Raw genomic sequence first — 17062 nt, forward strand, 5'->3', positions numbered from 1 at the left:
GCTGTCCCTCCTCTTTTTCTGGCTGCATGACACGGGTGCTCATGACAACACACCCTCTATCATGAAAAGATTGCAATGCTATATTATGCTAACACCCTGAGAATCTCTGCTCGAGCCTGTTTGTATTTTCTTTTGCTCTCTCCCTCTCGAACGACCCCTCAGAAACTCAGAGTTTCCTTTTAAAATTAAAACAATGTTTTAGACTCACTTCACTTATTAGTGAGCAATTTTTTATTCAATGGAAATATAAAATCCAATTGAATAATGAGAAGAAAGAGGAGAAAAGTTAGCCAGAGAAAGGAATTATGGGAGAGAAGAGGACGAAATTAAAAGTACCCTTTTACCAAGGAAATCACTAGTAGCTGGGTCAGATGGCCAAGCAGCAGGTATGGATCCAGGTACTGGCAAAGTTGGGAAAAGGAATACAGAGGTAGAAAGGGAGTCAAAAATGTATTCAGAATTACATGGTGGTTATGATAGAAGAAACAACTTTAAAATACGTATTTTGGCCATAAACAGAGAAAATGAAGGGAAAGTGAATGATTAAAAAAGACATATAGAAACCTGAGTGTACACAGAGTGTATATACATATATTAATATTATTATATATTACATATATAAAATAATTATATATTAATATAATTAATGTAATTCTCTAAATACATGTATGATATCAAAATTAGCTCTGTTTACCACTTTTAGTTACTCATGTGTGTTTTGTTCATCTTTTCTAATTTCCTATTTAGGTATAACAAGATTGTGAACATAAAATAATTCTTTTTAAAAATATATATCTTTCATAAACATGACATCCTACCTTTTTTGGTATTTATAGGTGAAGCTTTAGTTAGATGCAATATTTGCTTGTGTGAAACACATCTTTCCTCCATTTATAAATGTTTATTTCCCCCATTTATAAAAGAGCACTCTCTTAGCTGGTTTACTGTAGAAAGCAAAAGTAAATTACTTCAAAAAAAGAATCCTGCCACAATTTCTAGTTTAATAGGTTCAACTCAGTTTGATAAGATCAATTACTCTTATTTTCTAGGGATTATCTGAATTAAATCACTCATTGCTGCTCTAACAAGGAGAGAGAGAAAGAAGGCACCTTTTTAGTTTACATAGTAGTCAACTATCAGGATCTCAAAATGACACGCACACACACTCCTCAGTTCCACTGTCTATAAAATGGACATAATGCCATAACCTATCTGAATTCTTGTGATAATTAAATGAAATTACTTCTGCAAAGTGCCAAACACTTAAAAAGCAACGGGCTGCTCCTTCTCATCAGTATAGTACAAAGCACAAAATGATTTTACGAATCATATACAGCACTAAGGAATGTTGGTTATCTATTTTTGATGGCTCCCCAAAAGTCTATTTCAATCCCTCAAGAAAATTATTGTCTTGCTTACTATTATGTATACTACAGAATGGGTAATGTGCCCCCACTTTATTCATTCATCAATTCAATAAATCTTTTTAAGTTCTTATTATATGCCAGAAACTAGTATAGGTTCTTTAGGTACAGAAGTGATCAAGACAGATAAACTCCTTGATTACACAAAATTCATTGCCAGGTGTGTACTGTGGTGGTGGTAGGGGTACAGCAAAAAAACCCAAGTAAATACAAGGGGGTGCTAAGTGCTGTAAAGCAAAATAAGTGGGATAAGAGATCAAAGATGACTGGCAGATGCTGGGACTACTTAGGACTGGGTTGTTAGAGATGGCCTCCTCGTCAGGAGGATAGTATTTGAAGAGAGATCTGAATGAAGTGAGAGTCTGAATTATTTGAGGAACTGAAGAAAGCATTCCAGGCCATGAGAATGACAAATACAAATGTTCTGACGCTAGAACATTCTTGGCATAATCCTTGAAACCAGGAAGAAGAGGTTTCTGGGGTGGAAGGAATGAGGGAGAGAGTCAGAGAAGTTGGCAGTAGTCCAATCAGCTACAGCCAATAGATGAAGGAGAGTGAATTTATTTTAAATAACATAATTTTGAGCATGGTTACGGTACAATTAAATTTAAAAGAACTCTAGCAGCCACGTGAAAAATCTACTTGCAGAGGTTCAATAGAAGAAGTAGGATGACCTACTTGGTTAGGAGCCTACTGCAGTAGTCTAGGTGAAAAATGATGGTGATGCAGACTAGAGTGATTGTGGGAGAAGGTGATTGACTGATAGATTTTGAGAATAAAAAGCAAGTCCGATGGATTTTGTGAGGCATAAGAGAACGAGAGGATGCAAAGATAGCTCCTGTGCCTTTGGCAGCAGCAACTATGCAAATGGCATGTTCATAGTCAGATAAACCGGGAAAGACTGAGTTTGGGGGAGATAAAGACTCTGTCTTTGAAATTTGAGGTGCCTATGAGTTACCCATTTAAATAGGCTGAGCAGACAACTGGATATTTGACTCTTGAGGTCCAGGAGGGCGATAGAGGCCAGAGAGATAAATTTTAGAGTTAATACTCTTAGGATGGTATATAAAGCCATTAGAGGGAATCATTTAGAAAGTAGTAGAGATAAAGAAGTCACATGATGAAGAATTACAGCAAGTTAGCCTTTTAAGGATAGGAAGGAATCCACCAAATGAGGCTGAGAATGGGGAAGAAAAGCAGACTGTGGTCTTTGGAGCCCAACTGAAGAGTGTTACAAGAAAGTGGGAGTGGTCAACTTTATCAAATATTGCTGTGAGCTCAAGTATGATGAAGACTGAGAATTTACCACTTCTAGAATATTCATTTCAGAAGAAGCAATTCCAGTTTTTCCTTCTGCTTCTCCTTAAAGGGAAAACTAGGGACCACCTTAGTATCATAAAGGTATCCTCAACGTTCTATTTCTCTTTCCTTTCCCATTTTATTTGACTTTTAGTCTTTCTTTTCTGAAGAAAAACAGAGCCAAATACACACACACACACAACTTTTTACACATAAAGTAAAAAGTAAATTAGTTTCTCATTGCTTATAAATTACATAAAAATTTACCAGGTTTTGACTAGAACTTAGTACTCTGGCTAGAGACCTGAAGCAAATTTCCCATGTGCTAGAGATGCCTGGAATGTATGGCTTAACTCATAAAGTTACTACTCTTTATAGAATAATTCATTTTATGTTAACACTCTGTTAATTTCACTGGTATCTAATTTTCCATTTACCAACTCTTTTCAAAGACAGGAGATAGAATTCTTTCTAAAGACTTTGTGAGCACTCCCTGCTACAGCGTTTATTTTACTACACTAATTGTAGTAAAGTTGAAATAAAGAGGTTCATTTTAGGCCAGCATAATGATTTCTGGCTTATAGTCCCCAAATCTCTTGTTGTTAACTTGCTTTGTTTTGTTTTGTTTCCCACTATTTGATAATTACGTTCCCAGGGTTTTATCTAAGCACTGATGGACCCTGTTTTGTTGACTGATAAGATATGGATGGCAGAGCCTCAGTGAGGAACAGTGTTCAACTTTTTTCCACAGGTAATGTTGTTTGGGAAAAGGCTGCAAAGTCCTGGGAAATACTGTTGTCTGTCTGCTTTCTGGGCCAGTCTCTGAAATTCCAGAATGGCCATATTGGATTAAATGAACCCAGGATTCACTTCAGAAATCATACTGCAAAGCCTGGAGAAAGACGAAACACAGAATGGCAGAGAAATGGGATAACACAAAAAGGAAAACAACACGGAAGATTGAGATTCCACATAAAAAATGAGAGAAAAAAAAGAATCTCCTTCCATAAAATGCATTGTTTACATTTTTAATGAAGAGACCAAGTCAGGATGAATGAATTACAGAACCAGGATTGTAACTTCCAAAAACTGTTGTCAATGTCACTTCAGTATAGTCATCAAATATAGTTGTTATTTCAACTAGGCTGTCAATAATGATAGTAAAAGGTTTAAAATATCAAAGTCATAGTTTAAAATTCTATATAAATATAAACTTATCTTGTTTGCTAAATTTATAAAAAAGAGAAAAAGGATGGTTAAACTCTCCATGTCAATTGTCCCTTGTCCCCACTATCTTCCTACTAATGAAACTAAAAAAATATATTATAAACTATACAAATCTTAGAACTGTAAAGTTGGTTTTGAAGCCTCAAGCTTCACCTTTCTGCAATAACTCATGCTCTTTACAAGGACACCTTTGTTCCCAGATACTATTTACTGTCTTGAATATTTTCTCCTATTTAAAAAGGATCATTTTTTATAGGATGTCCTGATTTACAATCCAAGGTGAGAGACTGGCCATGTGCATTTACCTTCATTCTTTCCCAAGACACTATATTAAAATGATAAAAGTGAATAAATGTATAAACCTGTATCACACAAGATAATTAAGAATAAGAGGCAGGCACAGGCAAGAAATTTGACCAAATTTTTGGTAGATGAAAAGCAATTGTAGAGTGTCAACTGATGGAAGTGGATGAAATAGATTAGTGTATACGGCGGGGGCAGGGCAGCGGGTGGGAAGGAAAAATGGAGCTTCAATTGGCCTCAGAACCACCAAAAAGTCTTGGGACTTGAAAGCCCAGGTATGAGAGAGAAAGAGCAGGAGAGAGACCTGGGTTGAAAAGAGTAGTATTATTTGAAAATGTCTCTCATCACCCCACCTCTCCCCCAGCTGCATCACACTCCGTCAACGTAACTTGAACAGTCTGGGGAAACTTAGGATAGCTAGCCTGATCATTGGAATTCAAGAGCAAAGGTTTCTCTGTACCCTCACATAGGGTTCATGTTCTCACTAAAGCAGTGCCTACCTACTGATAAGCCTCATTCGTAGTCAGAGCTCTCAATCTACTTTGACTTATATCTCATTCTTAAATCTGAATGGGTAACCAATCAGTTTTTAATTCAAGCAAAACTTCAAGCTGAAAAAGAAACAAGATAAACAAGCAGGTGAAAAATGGAGGATAGGATAAGGAAATGAGAAATTTAATTTTTTTAAAACATCCTCACATTTGTATACCCTGAGATATTCAAAGAGAAAAGATCTATTAAACAAGAATAGGATAACCTGAAAAAAGAATTATCAGGGAACGATAGGCAGCTCATGGAAATTAAAAAAATAATTTCTCAAATAAAGATCCAATTAAAAAGTTAGAAGATAAAGTTTAGGCAATCCTCCAGTAAGAAAAATCAAGAAACAAAGACAAAAAATATGAACAATAAGAAGCATAGTTATTAACCCAGAAAATACATCTGCCTAATAGGCGATCCAGAAAAAACTGGAAAATAAATGGGATAAAATGGTCAAAGAAAAAAGATGAGAATTTTTTAGAGTGAAAGAACACAACTCTTTATACTAAAAGATTCATGGTGTTTACAAAATAATAAATGAAAAATATCTTTATACATCCTAGCAAAACATCATAGTAAAGAGAAGATACTAAAAGCTTTCAGAAAGGAAAAATATTGGTCACCAATAACAAAAAAATTCAGATCAACATCATATTTCTCATAGATGCTAGAAGATGATGAATCGATGGATCTGAAATGTAAGGAAAATGATGTCCAACTTAGAATTTTACTTGTGGCCAAACTATCAACAAAGTAGAGGGGTAAAAATGGGACATTATTAGATATGCATACATTTAGAACACTTTTATCCCATAAACTTTATATCCTACGCATTCGCCTGCCCCTTCTTTTCTTTCAAGAAGTTCCTTGATGTGGTTCTGGAGCAAAACAGGGAGATAAAGCAAGAAGGAGGACAATATAGGAAACAGTGATTCCAACTCTGGAGAATCATAAAGGGACATCCAAGAATGTCGGCTGGACCAACCAATCTAAAGGAAAGCAGGAAGACAGAGGACTAGCAAGCAGGCAACAAGGGAAAGGGGATTCTGGAGATCTGATTTATTCGTGAGAATTTATAGAGATAATAAGGCAAATAATACGAGCTAACAAAAAGAAAGAAAGAAAGAAAAGGCAATTGGAAAACACAAAGCTACACAGAAAGGAAATAAGCAGTATGCTATAAGCCTATCCAGAAAACAATATATAGACTTATTTTAATGTAAACACCGATTATTGATTTTCAACTTTTAGGATTAACCAATACGCAAAGCACAGTAGGTATGTGTGTATACACACATTTACACATATACACACACGTATTATATATACTTAGAGTAAACATGCAGATAGAAATTGGCAGCTGAGAGTCATCCTCATCTGACAAAGCAAATGTCAAGAGACACTAGTTATAGCTGATTGAATAAGAAAAGAGGTGTAAAGAAACTAATTAAAGTTTAAAAGCATCTATTGGAAGAACTTAAATGAGTTACATAGCTATACTGTGAGGCGACAGAGGGGACGGAACAGGGGAGGATGCTGGGTTGCGAATAACAGAAATAAAGTAAATCTTCATGTTGTCAAGTTAATGATATTTACAATTGACAGGTCAGAAATAGCACTATAATTATATTTCTGATAGAGAAGTAAATACTGAGAGGCTATTGAAAATAAAAACTTAAAAGATTATAAAGTGGCTCCTTCTGAGTAAAAGGACTGGGCACAGGACAGAGGACTGTGTCTAGATGACGGCTCTCACGACTCTCCTGTACTCTTTGGCCATGTGGCATATGTTATATCAACAAAAACGAAAACAAATACGCATATCAATCTATCTATAGACACAGTCTTCTCTAGATAGAAAGACAGCACGAATGGCTGAAATTCCATTATTGGGTAATCGCCAGGAGATGGATTAAAAACAGAAACACACGAGAATGCTTAAAGGATTTTAAAGTGGCTCCCTCTGAGTAAAGGGACAGAGATGCAGTTACCATCACTGTTCTTTTAGGTGAGGCCACCTATCTTCTCAAATGCAAGTTCTGCTTCCAGAAAGTACAAGAGAGTAAAGTCATCCTTGAAACTACTTCTTCGTATCTCCATATTCTCTCCTCTAATAATCTCTCTGAATGGCAAAACTGTATCCTGTCCAGTTGTGGTATATTTTATTTCACATGGCAAAATATTTGTCCCAAAACATTAGTCGGAGTTCAAGGAGTTAATGCATTTCCCTCTCAGGTTGAAATGCTACCTTAATTGCACGGTGTTTATTCTTGGCATTTCCAGTCTCCTAAAGAGACAAGGTTACTTTGCAATCTCTTTGTGTTCATGTGTGTGTGGGGGGTCTTGTTGAGAGGAGTAAAATGTTTCCAACTTACCACACTCAGAGAAAGAAATCATAAATCAGCAGGTCAGTCAGGTACTATTATTTCACCTTTAACATTATTATGTTTTCAATACAATAATTCAATGGATTTTGTTCTGCATAATAATTTATCAAGAATTACTAAAACTCTTAATGAGCTCAGAGAACTTTGGCTCCAATAAAATGAAACCTTTATCATAAATTGGTTGAGCCCATGACTGTAACTTAATCACTCATTGTACATAAGTCAAGTTGTATTTTTACTTTGTAGGAATAAGTTCCCAGAGAAAGAAAACTCATTTTAAAACTTTGAGTCATTAAACCTTAAATGGTAGAATATCGGTGAAATAAAAATGAAGTGGGCCAATTCAGGAAACTTGGAATCCAGCCATCGTTCCACAAAATAACAACTTATGAGACATGGGGAAAAATCTTCTAACCTTACTTGGTTTCAGTTTACAGATGTCAAAACAAGAGATAAAGGTTTTCTAAAAATCCCTTGTAGTTTTAAAATCATAAGAATTTGGAACACTGAACTTACAGTTTTCAGTGGCTACTGCCATGTAGATTATATGCTTTTTTTCCTAGAAATTCTCCTCTTGCTGGAAATATTAATTAAATTGTCCATCATCAGAAATATAGAAAGAACAAGTTTTTCTGTCTAATGACTTAGGCAAAAAATCTTAGCACTGTGTGCTCACTACATGCTAGGCATGATCCCATTTAATCTTCAGACTAACCAGGTATGATTTATGTATTTTAATTCCCGTGTAATAGACGGGAATAATAAAACTCAGAGAGCTCAGGCAATTTTCCCAAGATCACACAGCAGATGAGGTATGAAGATGCAGAGACTGAAATTTGGGTAAGTCTAATTCTAGAGAACCTGCTCTCTCTTTTTTAATCATTTAATATAATTTGTATTTCACAGAGTTAAATATAATTAGATTATTTATATATATAGATATAGATATATATATAATAGATTATATTATAAATAAATAAATAAATATAATCTAAAGGATTATATTTAACCTAAAGAACCAAGCTCTCTCCTGCATACTACAGAATATACACTGTTCAAGAATAAAAGGAACAACACTTGTCCTTTGCTCTACTCTTAGCTCCAGACAGAATCAGTGTCCCAAAGCTACTGCTAGTCCTGCACACGCTTATCTGATGACTCAGAAACAATGACAGGGGTTATTAAATACCAATTCTTTGCCCTTAAGAGAACACAATGAACAACAGTTGGAAAAGTTTACCAGAAGGGAAAATCCAACAAATTTGTGGACTCTCTTATGAAAGTCCATTGAACTTTCAGTATGGGAATCATGACGGATATACATTTAAAAAGAAGTACAACATCTTTAAATTTGTCCTTAAAAATATCTTAAGTGGATTTCATACTAGAGCATGTTGTTGGATTGACTCTATTAGATGCTAATAGGCATCCTAAATTCCTCTGAGTATTATAGAACAAGGGTAGAAATTTAAAACTAGGACATGCTTGCCCCACACAAGCCCAAAGTTACAGAAACCCTGTCTCATACAAAACTTCAAGATAAAAGGGAACTTGAGTTTCCAGGAACACTCAGTTTGTTGCTATTAAGGAAGTTAAGTAGAGGTCACTCATTCATTTACTTTAAAAAGTTTTGGTAACAGTGAATCAGGTCAAGATGAACCACTGGTTTAGGATCATTAATGGAAACATAAACCACCTAACTATCAGTATTAGAAGCAGGTTGATTTAATGTAAGAAAGATTTGTCAGGAAACAAAATTGCGAAAAGATAGGCACTGTAGCACAAGCAACAGAATAAAAGGAAAAAATGGTTACCCTCAAAAAAAATCTAGAAAGACATTTTTCTCTGAAACATTTATAAATTTAATCTCATGTATTAATGTCCATTAAAAGTTAAATAGATACAGTAAGTAGGAATGAAAAAATGTTCTATTTTTAAGGACAATAAAAATATTAAAGGAAAACACTGCCAAATTGTAGAAAAAGAAGACTGAAACTTCTTAGTATTCCTAAAATTAAGAGTAGACATGTTCTTGAGGGAAGATGAGATGTTTCTGGTATGATGACATGATTTTATTTGTGGGATGAACTAATTTAGGATGTTGCAAATAACAGAAACTTTCTCAATTCTTCTTTTAATCCTAAAGAGTTATGCAGATAAACCTGGAAGAAAATTGTAACTCTGTAAAGTCTTTATAAGGAAGTAATTTACATTTTCTCTTTGAATAAATACCTATAGAGTAAAACCTACCCTCACTCTTTTAATCTGAAGTTAAAAGAAGACAGAATTAACAGGCCAAGAGAAATTTTAAATAACCTGGGTCGTTAGTCGTCTGAATGTTCGTGCACACACACGTACAAACTTGTTTGTACATTTTTTAAACTGAATAACAGGTGCTTCAAATGGAATAAAGATGTCTAAATTAATCTCTCCTTTAAGGAGATCTTAGTAAAAGAATGAGGAAAATGTTGGGGAACATCATCCGGTCATTTAACGTATCCATCAAGTGTGAAAATTTGTCCTGCTCTCTTATCCTATCAATCTAATCCACCTAGCATATTTCTCCAACCCAGCTGATGTATTGTTGCATGCCTTTCCCAAGATTTGCATCAAGTTAATGTCTCGTGTAGTTATAATTGAAACAACAATTTTAAAGGCAGCCTTAATTGTAGACTAATAACATTGTAGTCTGTTATTCCATCAATAAAGGAACTGGAATGCATTGTTTTCTAAGGTGCAAAGCAACAATAGTGCAAAACATTTAAGAAAACGCAGTCAGGATGAATAATGTTAAGTCGGTATGTTTATTTCTACAAAGTCTTCAGGCCCCACATTTAAGAAATAAAAAAAAAGAGTAGATCAAATTCAAAATTTACTCCATAAGTATTTTCAGATATCAAAGAAAATTTAATCTATGGTAAATTCTTATGTGAGCATTTGATTCTGTATGCCTCACTTAGTATGTATACTAAAATAAATTTTATAATGATATTTGTTATAAATTTGATTTGCCTTCCACTATAGCAAGTTCGATTTTTACTCTTCTTCCTCCTTGTCCTATGCTGCCAAGGAAAAGGAGGAAGTGGAAGGGAGAAGAAAAGGGAGAGAAAACATTAAATATATATATATATATGGTAAGGATTTATGTGGTGAAAAAAATGATCCGCTCTCCGTTTTTAATCTTCTATTTCTACACACACCACTACATCAGTGCTTCCCATAATTGTTGGAACGATCTCTCAATAGACTAATATAAATATATTGTAACTTTAGTAAGTCATTGTCAGACTGCCCCAAATTAACAATTTATAAAATATACTTTAGAACTATGCTTCTGGTTATGCTAGTAGCTGTGAAAATGGATTCCTATCAGATTGTCAGTCTTGGTCAGTACTTACTTGGCCTACAACATTCCCTAATTACCAGACTTTTCTTTAAATAATAGCCTGATAGGTTTTGACTCCACCAGTATCATTTATCTGTACTAACACTAGAAAGAGGACACACAAATGTAATATCTCAACATCTCTTAATATTGCCCCCAAATTACTATCAGTGTGGCATTATTTCCTGAAGGGACTATTGCATTTTTTTCACTCTGTGAACCAGTGGAGGCCAGCAGCTTAACATTTTTGATCAAATAGAAATTCTAAGCCTTTAAAATGCTCATAATCAGCAAAATTGCTATTAACAGTGATAAAACTTTCTTCTGATTCTAGTTCTATTAGTAACTAGTGGTGTGATTTTGGGCAAGTCACTAAACCCAGCCTTACGTCTCCGGAATACAGTTTCTGAGTCATACCATTTCTAGGAGAGAAAATTTTTAAAACACTTTATTCTAAAAATGCTCTGACTTATAAATTATAGTACTCCATGCTCTGGAGTAAGAAATTCATCTATTTCAACATTCTGTTATTACAACAGAGCTTAAAAATCCACATTATGAATGTTCTGGTCATAATTGTGAAATAAAATTCCAAAAACAGTACCGAAGGTGGCTAAATTTGAATGGTCAGAACACACAGCTTATTAAGCCTTGCGCATATTTATGATATGGATTTAGATATATTTTTACAATTCTGTTTAACACATGACTGTGTCAGTCTTACAAAAATTATAAACTTTAAAAACTATTGGTACCCTCATCAAATTACAAAGAAACCAAGTGACTTGCAAAGGGCCATACTGGGGATTATGGAATGGCATCTTATTTACAATGAGAAGTTACTGTAGCAATTTTATTATCTCAGGTTTGCAATAATTAAAACCATCTAAAATGCAGATAACCTGGTATCATCACCTAAAACTGTATTCAAAGCTGGCATACTTAGACTGAACGTAAAATCCAATGAACAGTTTTAAATCACTGAATTGAATAATCACACTCCAGATAGGCATAGATAGAGAAGATCACATTAGAAATGCGCTGCTCATAATTACAGTTAACGAAGGCAAAGACTCCTCTTTGGAACATCTCACTGATGTTTCTGTGTCTTCACTGAAGCTGAGACCAGCTTACTCAAATCTCAGGTAGAACAAGATACCTAAACCCTGATTGGGTTATCCAATGCAGGGTAAAGAAATTAAGTGTACTTGACCCAATTAGATAAAATGGGATAAACTTTATTGTCAAAGAAGTCTAAACATGATTGATACGTGAATGAAATAATTTTGACATGTTTGCTTCTGTCACTTATATTTACACCTAATAAAATATGTTGGATCCTCAAGATACAGCTTTCAAGAGAATGATGAATTTCTCCCTAGAAAAAAACTGACTTCTAATCTAAGAGTTGCTTTCAGATGGATGATGTTAGGTAGGGCTGGAGTCATAGCTCCACAAATTTGATTCCTTTTTTTGCTAGTCATAGCAACTGTGCATTGAGCACTTTCTATGTGTCTTGACACCATGCTGAAGTTCTCCATGCATGATTTCATTAAAGCCTCATAAATACTCTTTGAAATAAGCGTTTCCAGAAAGATAAACAAATTTTGTCAAAGTTCATGCTGCTAGCAAGTGGTGGAGACAGGATATCCCTGGCAAGTTACTTTTTCCTTTTGTTATCAATACAGCTGCTTTCTTCCACCTTTATCGATGCTTCTCATCATTGCAAATTTCCACATAAAAAAATACGGAGACTATAGAGCCCTCAGTTTTGGTTTCACCAGGCAATATCATGGTGAAATTTGACCTGAACACCAAATCATCACCTATTCTAACTTCCGCCTTTATCACACGTGCCTCTTGAGCATACAGTAAAACATTTCTCTCACCACTGCTCTCTAACTGAAATCCGCTGTACCTTTCTGCTGTGGTTTTCCTGCACTTTTCCATTAAGAACATTCACAGGCACATTTTAAACACGAAAGATTAGAGAAAATGAAACATTTCTAACACTTCTCTACAATAATTTCCATTCAGTTATAGGACGAAAATTACTGTCAGCTTGCATAGACTGAAGCTCCCCGACACAGTAAGGCCTGTGACAGAGCCACCATTTGCAAGATTCTCATGGTACAGGAGGCCACACGTCACGAATTAGGCTGAAAGTAATTTTTACTTTGGAGCTTATTTCAGTTAGGTCATCTAAGAATGGGAAATAAAATATAGTTTTTAATTGGAAGTAGGTATGAAATTATGATCTCTGACCTGGATCTGTTGCTGAAGCAAATTGATTTTGTGTTGTTGCTGCAGAAGCTGCTGCTGTTGTCTTGCAATCTGTGGAAAAATTGCACATGAAAAATTTAAAAGTATATTGTAGTCCCAGGGGGAAATTACCAATGTTCTGTTTCTCAAAGTTTGATCTGGCGCTGATCAAGATGACGAAAATAGATGTGCCTGTGCCCCACGCGACCAGCAATTCATCCTTAAGTAGCATCAAACAAGACATTTAGTTTTCAGGAAGAGTTATGTTTCTTTTGGCCTAAAACAAATGAAGCCTAAGACACTACACCAGTGATCCAATCCAGTACGAAATGTTAGAATTTCAAAAATCCCTCTTCCTGGAAATATACTAAGAAGGTACTGCTTCTGACATTTTCAGCCCTTTTCTGTGAAAGAGAGTATTGCATAAACAGGGGGTTGTTGTGACTAAGGTGCTCAGAGAAGCACCAAGTATTGTAAGATGCTGTATTCCTTAGTGAAGTTTTGGGGTTTTTGTTTGTTTGTTTGGTAAATACTGTCCTCATTTCTGCTTCCATAAACCCCTAAACTGCCAACTCCTCAACACACTCAATTCTGGTTTCTGCCCGCACTCTACTAAGTAATTCTTAATGAAGTTATCAGTCACTTCCATTTTTTAAATTCTGACACGGTTTTTAGTTCTCACCATTTGACCTTTCATCAGAATTCAACACTCAAGTGCTTGCCCTTGATCCTGAACTGTCTTCCTTGGCTTCTATGACATCACAATTTCTTGCTTTTGCTCCTCCCTCTGAGTCTATTCCTTCTCAGCCACTTTCAATGGCTCTGTCCAGCCATTCAATGTTGTAGTTCTGTAAAGATCAATTTTAGACTCAATTCTTTTCCCTCTATACCTACTTTCATATGTATGTCAAGTGTTTATACATTTGTTTCTCTAGCCTAGACTTTTGCTTTAAGCTTCAGACTCATTTATCCAATGACATTCTCAAAGGTTCTTCAAATTTAACCGGTTCAAAACTAAACTCAGGACTTAGCCCTCAATGTGGTCATCTTAAGTGTTTTCTAAGCCAGACTAACACAATCACCCCGTTATTTGCTCTCATAGCATTTTCTACATACTTAATACTGTATCATATGTTATGATTCTATATTTATGGGGTTTTTTTAAATTAATATCTTTCTGTCTTCTAGATAGAAATCCGTAAATACAGTGATGTTAGTGATGACGTATATTTTGCTCACCACTTGCACAAAGCCTGGTACAAAAGGAGCACAAAATGAATATTTGATGAAGAATGCATGAATTAACAGATGAGAAGAAAATTTTAAACACTTCATTTACATGATATAGGGTAGGAAGGCTTCTCATGAGAATGTAACTTATAACCTCAAGAAACTTATCACTCTTTTATAAACAAGCTCTAATTCTTATTCTCGTCATGCTCTAATCACTATTATTTCCATTACAAAAGTATATCCCTTAACCTTTGTATCAGAAAGCTAAAAATTCAGGAAAAAATTGACACATGCAGAGTCCATTACTATGAAGGAAAGTAAAGAAACTATGTGATGAGGATGAGTATACAAGGCTGCACAATGAATTTTTTATTTCCCTTATGGACATTGGTACAATTATGGTTATTTTAATGCTGTCATTTATCTTAGGAATATGTTTTTAAAAATTTCCTTCTTTTCCTGAAGAAAGGTAGGAAAGGAGATAACAGAAAAAGGAATATCACTCTTTTCCTTAAGTCTTGTTCTTTCCTCCCACATATCAATATTTCAGCTGATATTTAAATCCTTTTATCAGCACCTTAAGAATTTATCAAGAAAGTGACCACTTCCTACCCCTCCACACTTCCTCCTGCTCCAGGCCTCTGTTACCTCTTCCCTGGATTGTTGTTAATAGCCTCCTATTTGCTCTTTCTGCTTCTGCCCTCACTCCCTCCCTACAGCCTATTATAAACCAGCATCTGGAGAGATCCTTTTAAACATGAGTTGTGTCATGTTATTCATCTTTTCAAAACCCTCTGTCTGGCTCAGAGTAAAAGCCAGTGTCCTACAATGCCTGCAAGCCTCTATATGATTTGGCCTCCTGCTACCTCTGTGATTTCATCTCCTCTTCCCTTTGTCACTCCACTCTTCCCACACTCTTCTCCTAATTGCCTCTTGAACTCACGGAGGATGCTCCTACCTCCCAAGGATACTCCTGCCTCTGGGCCTCTGCACATACTTTCCCCTCTGCCTGGAACACTCTTTTCCTAGATAACAGCACTGCTCACTCCCTCATCTCCTACAAGTTGCTGCTCAAATGTTACCCTGTCAATGAGGTCTACCCTGAGCACCCATTTTGAAAGGGCCTATCTCTCTACCTGGCACCCTCATCTCCAATTCTTTGCTTTATTTTTCCCCATAATCTTTATGAGCATATAATATATTTTACTTGTCTATATATTTTCTATCTCTTCCCAACTAGAATTCAAGATATGCGGGATTTGGGGGCTCTAGAAACCTGACCTGTAGCTATCAGGAAGGATCTTCTCTCAGGCCATGTAGACATTTTTGCATGGCATCTCTCCAGTACAGGGGAGAAATTCTGGAGGAAGCTAAGGATTCCTAAAGTTCCAAGGAGAATGTTAGAGAAAGTAAAAAATTCTAGAATCCTATGATAATATATGGGGATGGGTCAGAACATGAAAGAGAAAGAAAGGAACCTTGCTCTCCATTAGAGATGCTCAGATTTTTTAGGACAAGTGTACTCTCACACCTACCAAAGTAAGGATTCTCTACAAAGAAATATCTCCATCTGAGCTACAGTTTCAGAGGCTTCTAGGATTTTCTAGAATTCAGAAATTCTGAAGGTACTCAGAGTTATGAACAAGAAAAGAGTGCTTCTGCCCTCACCCCCTAGACTTTTATAAGCAAGTTTTTTTGCTTCTATAAGTAAGCATTTTGAACTGTTTTATCATATGGGTAAAGCCAGAGAAATATAGGCCATATCCAATAACAAGCCAAATATATCGCTAAGGAAACTGATGAGGCATTTCATTAAAAATAAAACTACCATCTTTCAAGCAGAGAAGAACCACCAAGTAGAGAAGAGTAAAATGAAAGAAAGGAGGTCTCCTCAAATGTAATCTGAGTATTTTCTTCACCTCTTTCAACTCTGCTAGTTTACACTTTGAGAGCTGTTTAGAAGGTTTGCAGTATTTGTGTGGACACACAAATATTCTTGACTAAATAATGGCCCTCTTCCACTTAGGATGGTGAGTGGACTGAGCCCAGAACATGGGATGGTAAAGGGAGTTAGGCCTGGAAAAGATATGCCATCTTTATATGTAAGCTCACCCTATGACACCTTCTATCTTCCCATTACTACCAATTTTTTTTTAAGTAATAGTTCTTACGCGTTGCCTCCATTTTTCCACTACATATCAATTCTTCTACATGTCAATTGTTATTGTCTGATCTATGCTAGGAAAAGTTCCATAGAAGCCACATGCTTAAAAGCCAACAATGAGAATCTAAGTGACAGATCTAGTAGTTTTTTGCTTCTGGACAAGTTCATTTTCCTTTCTCCACCAGTTGTATGTCAGCATCTCCCAAGGATCTACCCTTAGTTCCTTTCCATTTCCTCATGATATCAGCACAACTCTAACTTAAGGCCTGTAAACCTACCATTCCTCTGCATGAAACTCTGTGGCCCCAAATGTTAATGTGGTAGCCTCTTGTATGTCATTCAGATCTGAGTTTAATTGCCAGATTCAACTACCTAATCTAAGAAACACTGCCTGCCATACCAATCAATATTTATCAAATTACTCTTCTTATACTTCTTTGAATTATTTATCACTATCTGAAATTACTTTGTAAATTTCTCTTTTCCTTTGTTAATTGTCTCTCTCTTTCCACTAGAATTTGTCTTTCTGGTTAATTGAGGTAGCCTCAGAAGTTAGCACAGTGCGTGACACACAAGAAGCTCTTGATTACTGTTTGTTGAATAAATGAATGGAACTCATCTATTCCAGTGGTTCAAATGACCATCTCCATGTAGATAATCTAAGCAACTTAGCTCAGCTCTCTTTTCCAAATATTGATTGGAATTCTACCTGTCTTTCACATACCTCCAGATGGACCACCTGACAACAGCTCTAATTCAACATAATAAAACCACCTGCTTTTCCAAATTTGCCCTCCTCCTCACTCGCCCTGTTACCCAGGCTCAACACCTTTTGCCG

The 17062-nt window shown here is 35.6% G+C and overlaps 1 protein-coding gene across 22 annotated transcripts in view; it reads right to left on the reverse strand.

Annotated features, from left to right (window-relative positions):
• Positions 1 to 17062, reverse strand: part of SOX5 (SRY-box transcription factor 5) — a 951808-nt gene that overhangs the window by 179262 nt on the left and 755484 nt on the right. For all 22 annotated transcript variants that reach the window (XM_070494048.1, XM_070494061.1, XM_070494052.1 and 19 more), the window contains one exon: positions 12831 to 12899. In XM_070494048.1, the coding sequence (XP_070350149.1) occupies positions 12831 to 12899 (69 nt within the window). The remainder of the gene's footprint in view (positions 1 to 12830; positions 12900 to 17062) is intronic.

The sequence above is a fragment of the Equus asinus genome, chromosome 22, assembly GCF_041296235.1.
Source record: "Equus asinus isolate D_3611 breed Donkey chromosome 22, EquAss-T2T_v2, whole genome shotgun sequence".
NCBI classification, from domain to species: Eukaryota; Metazoa; Chordata; class Mammalia; order Perissodactyla; family Equidae; genus Equus; species Equus asinus.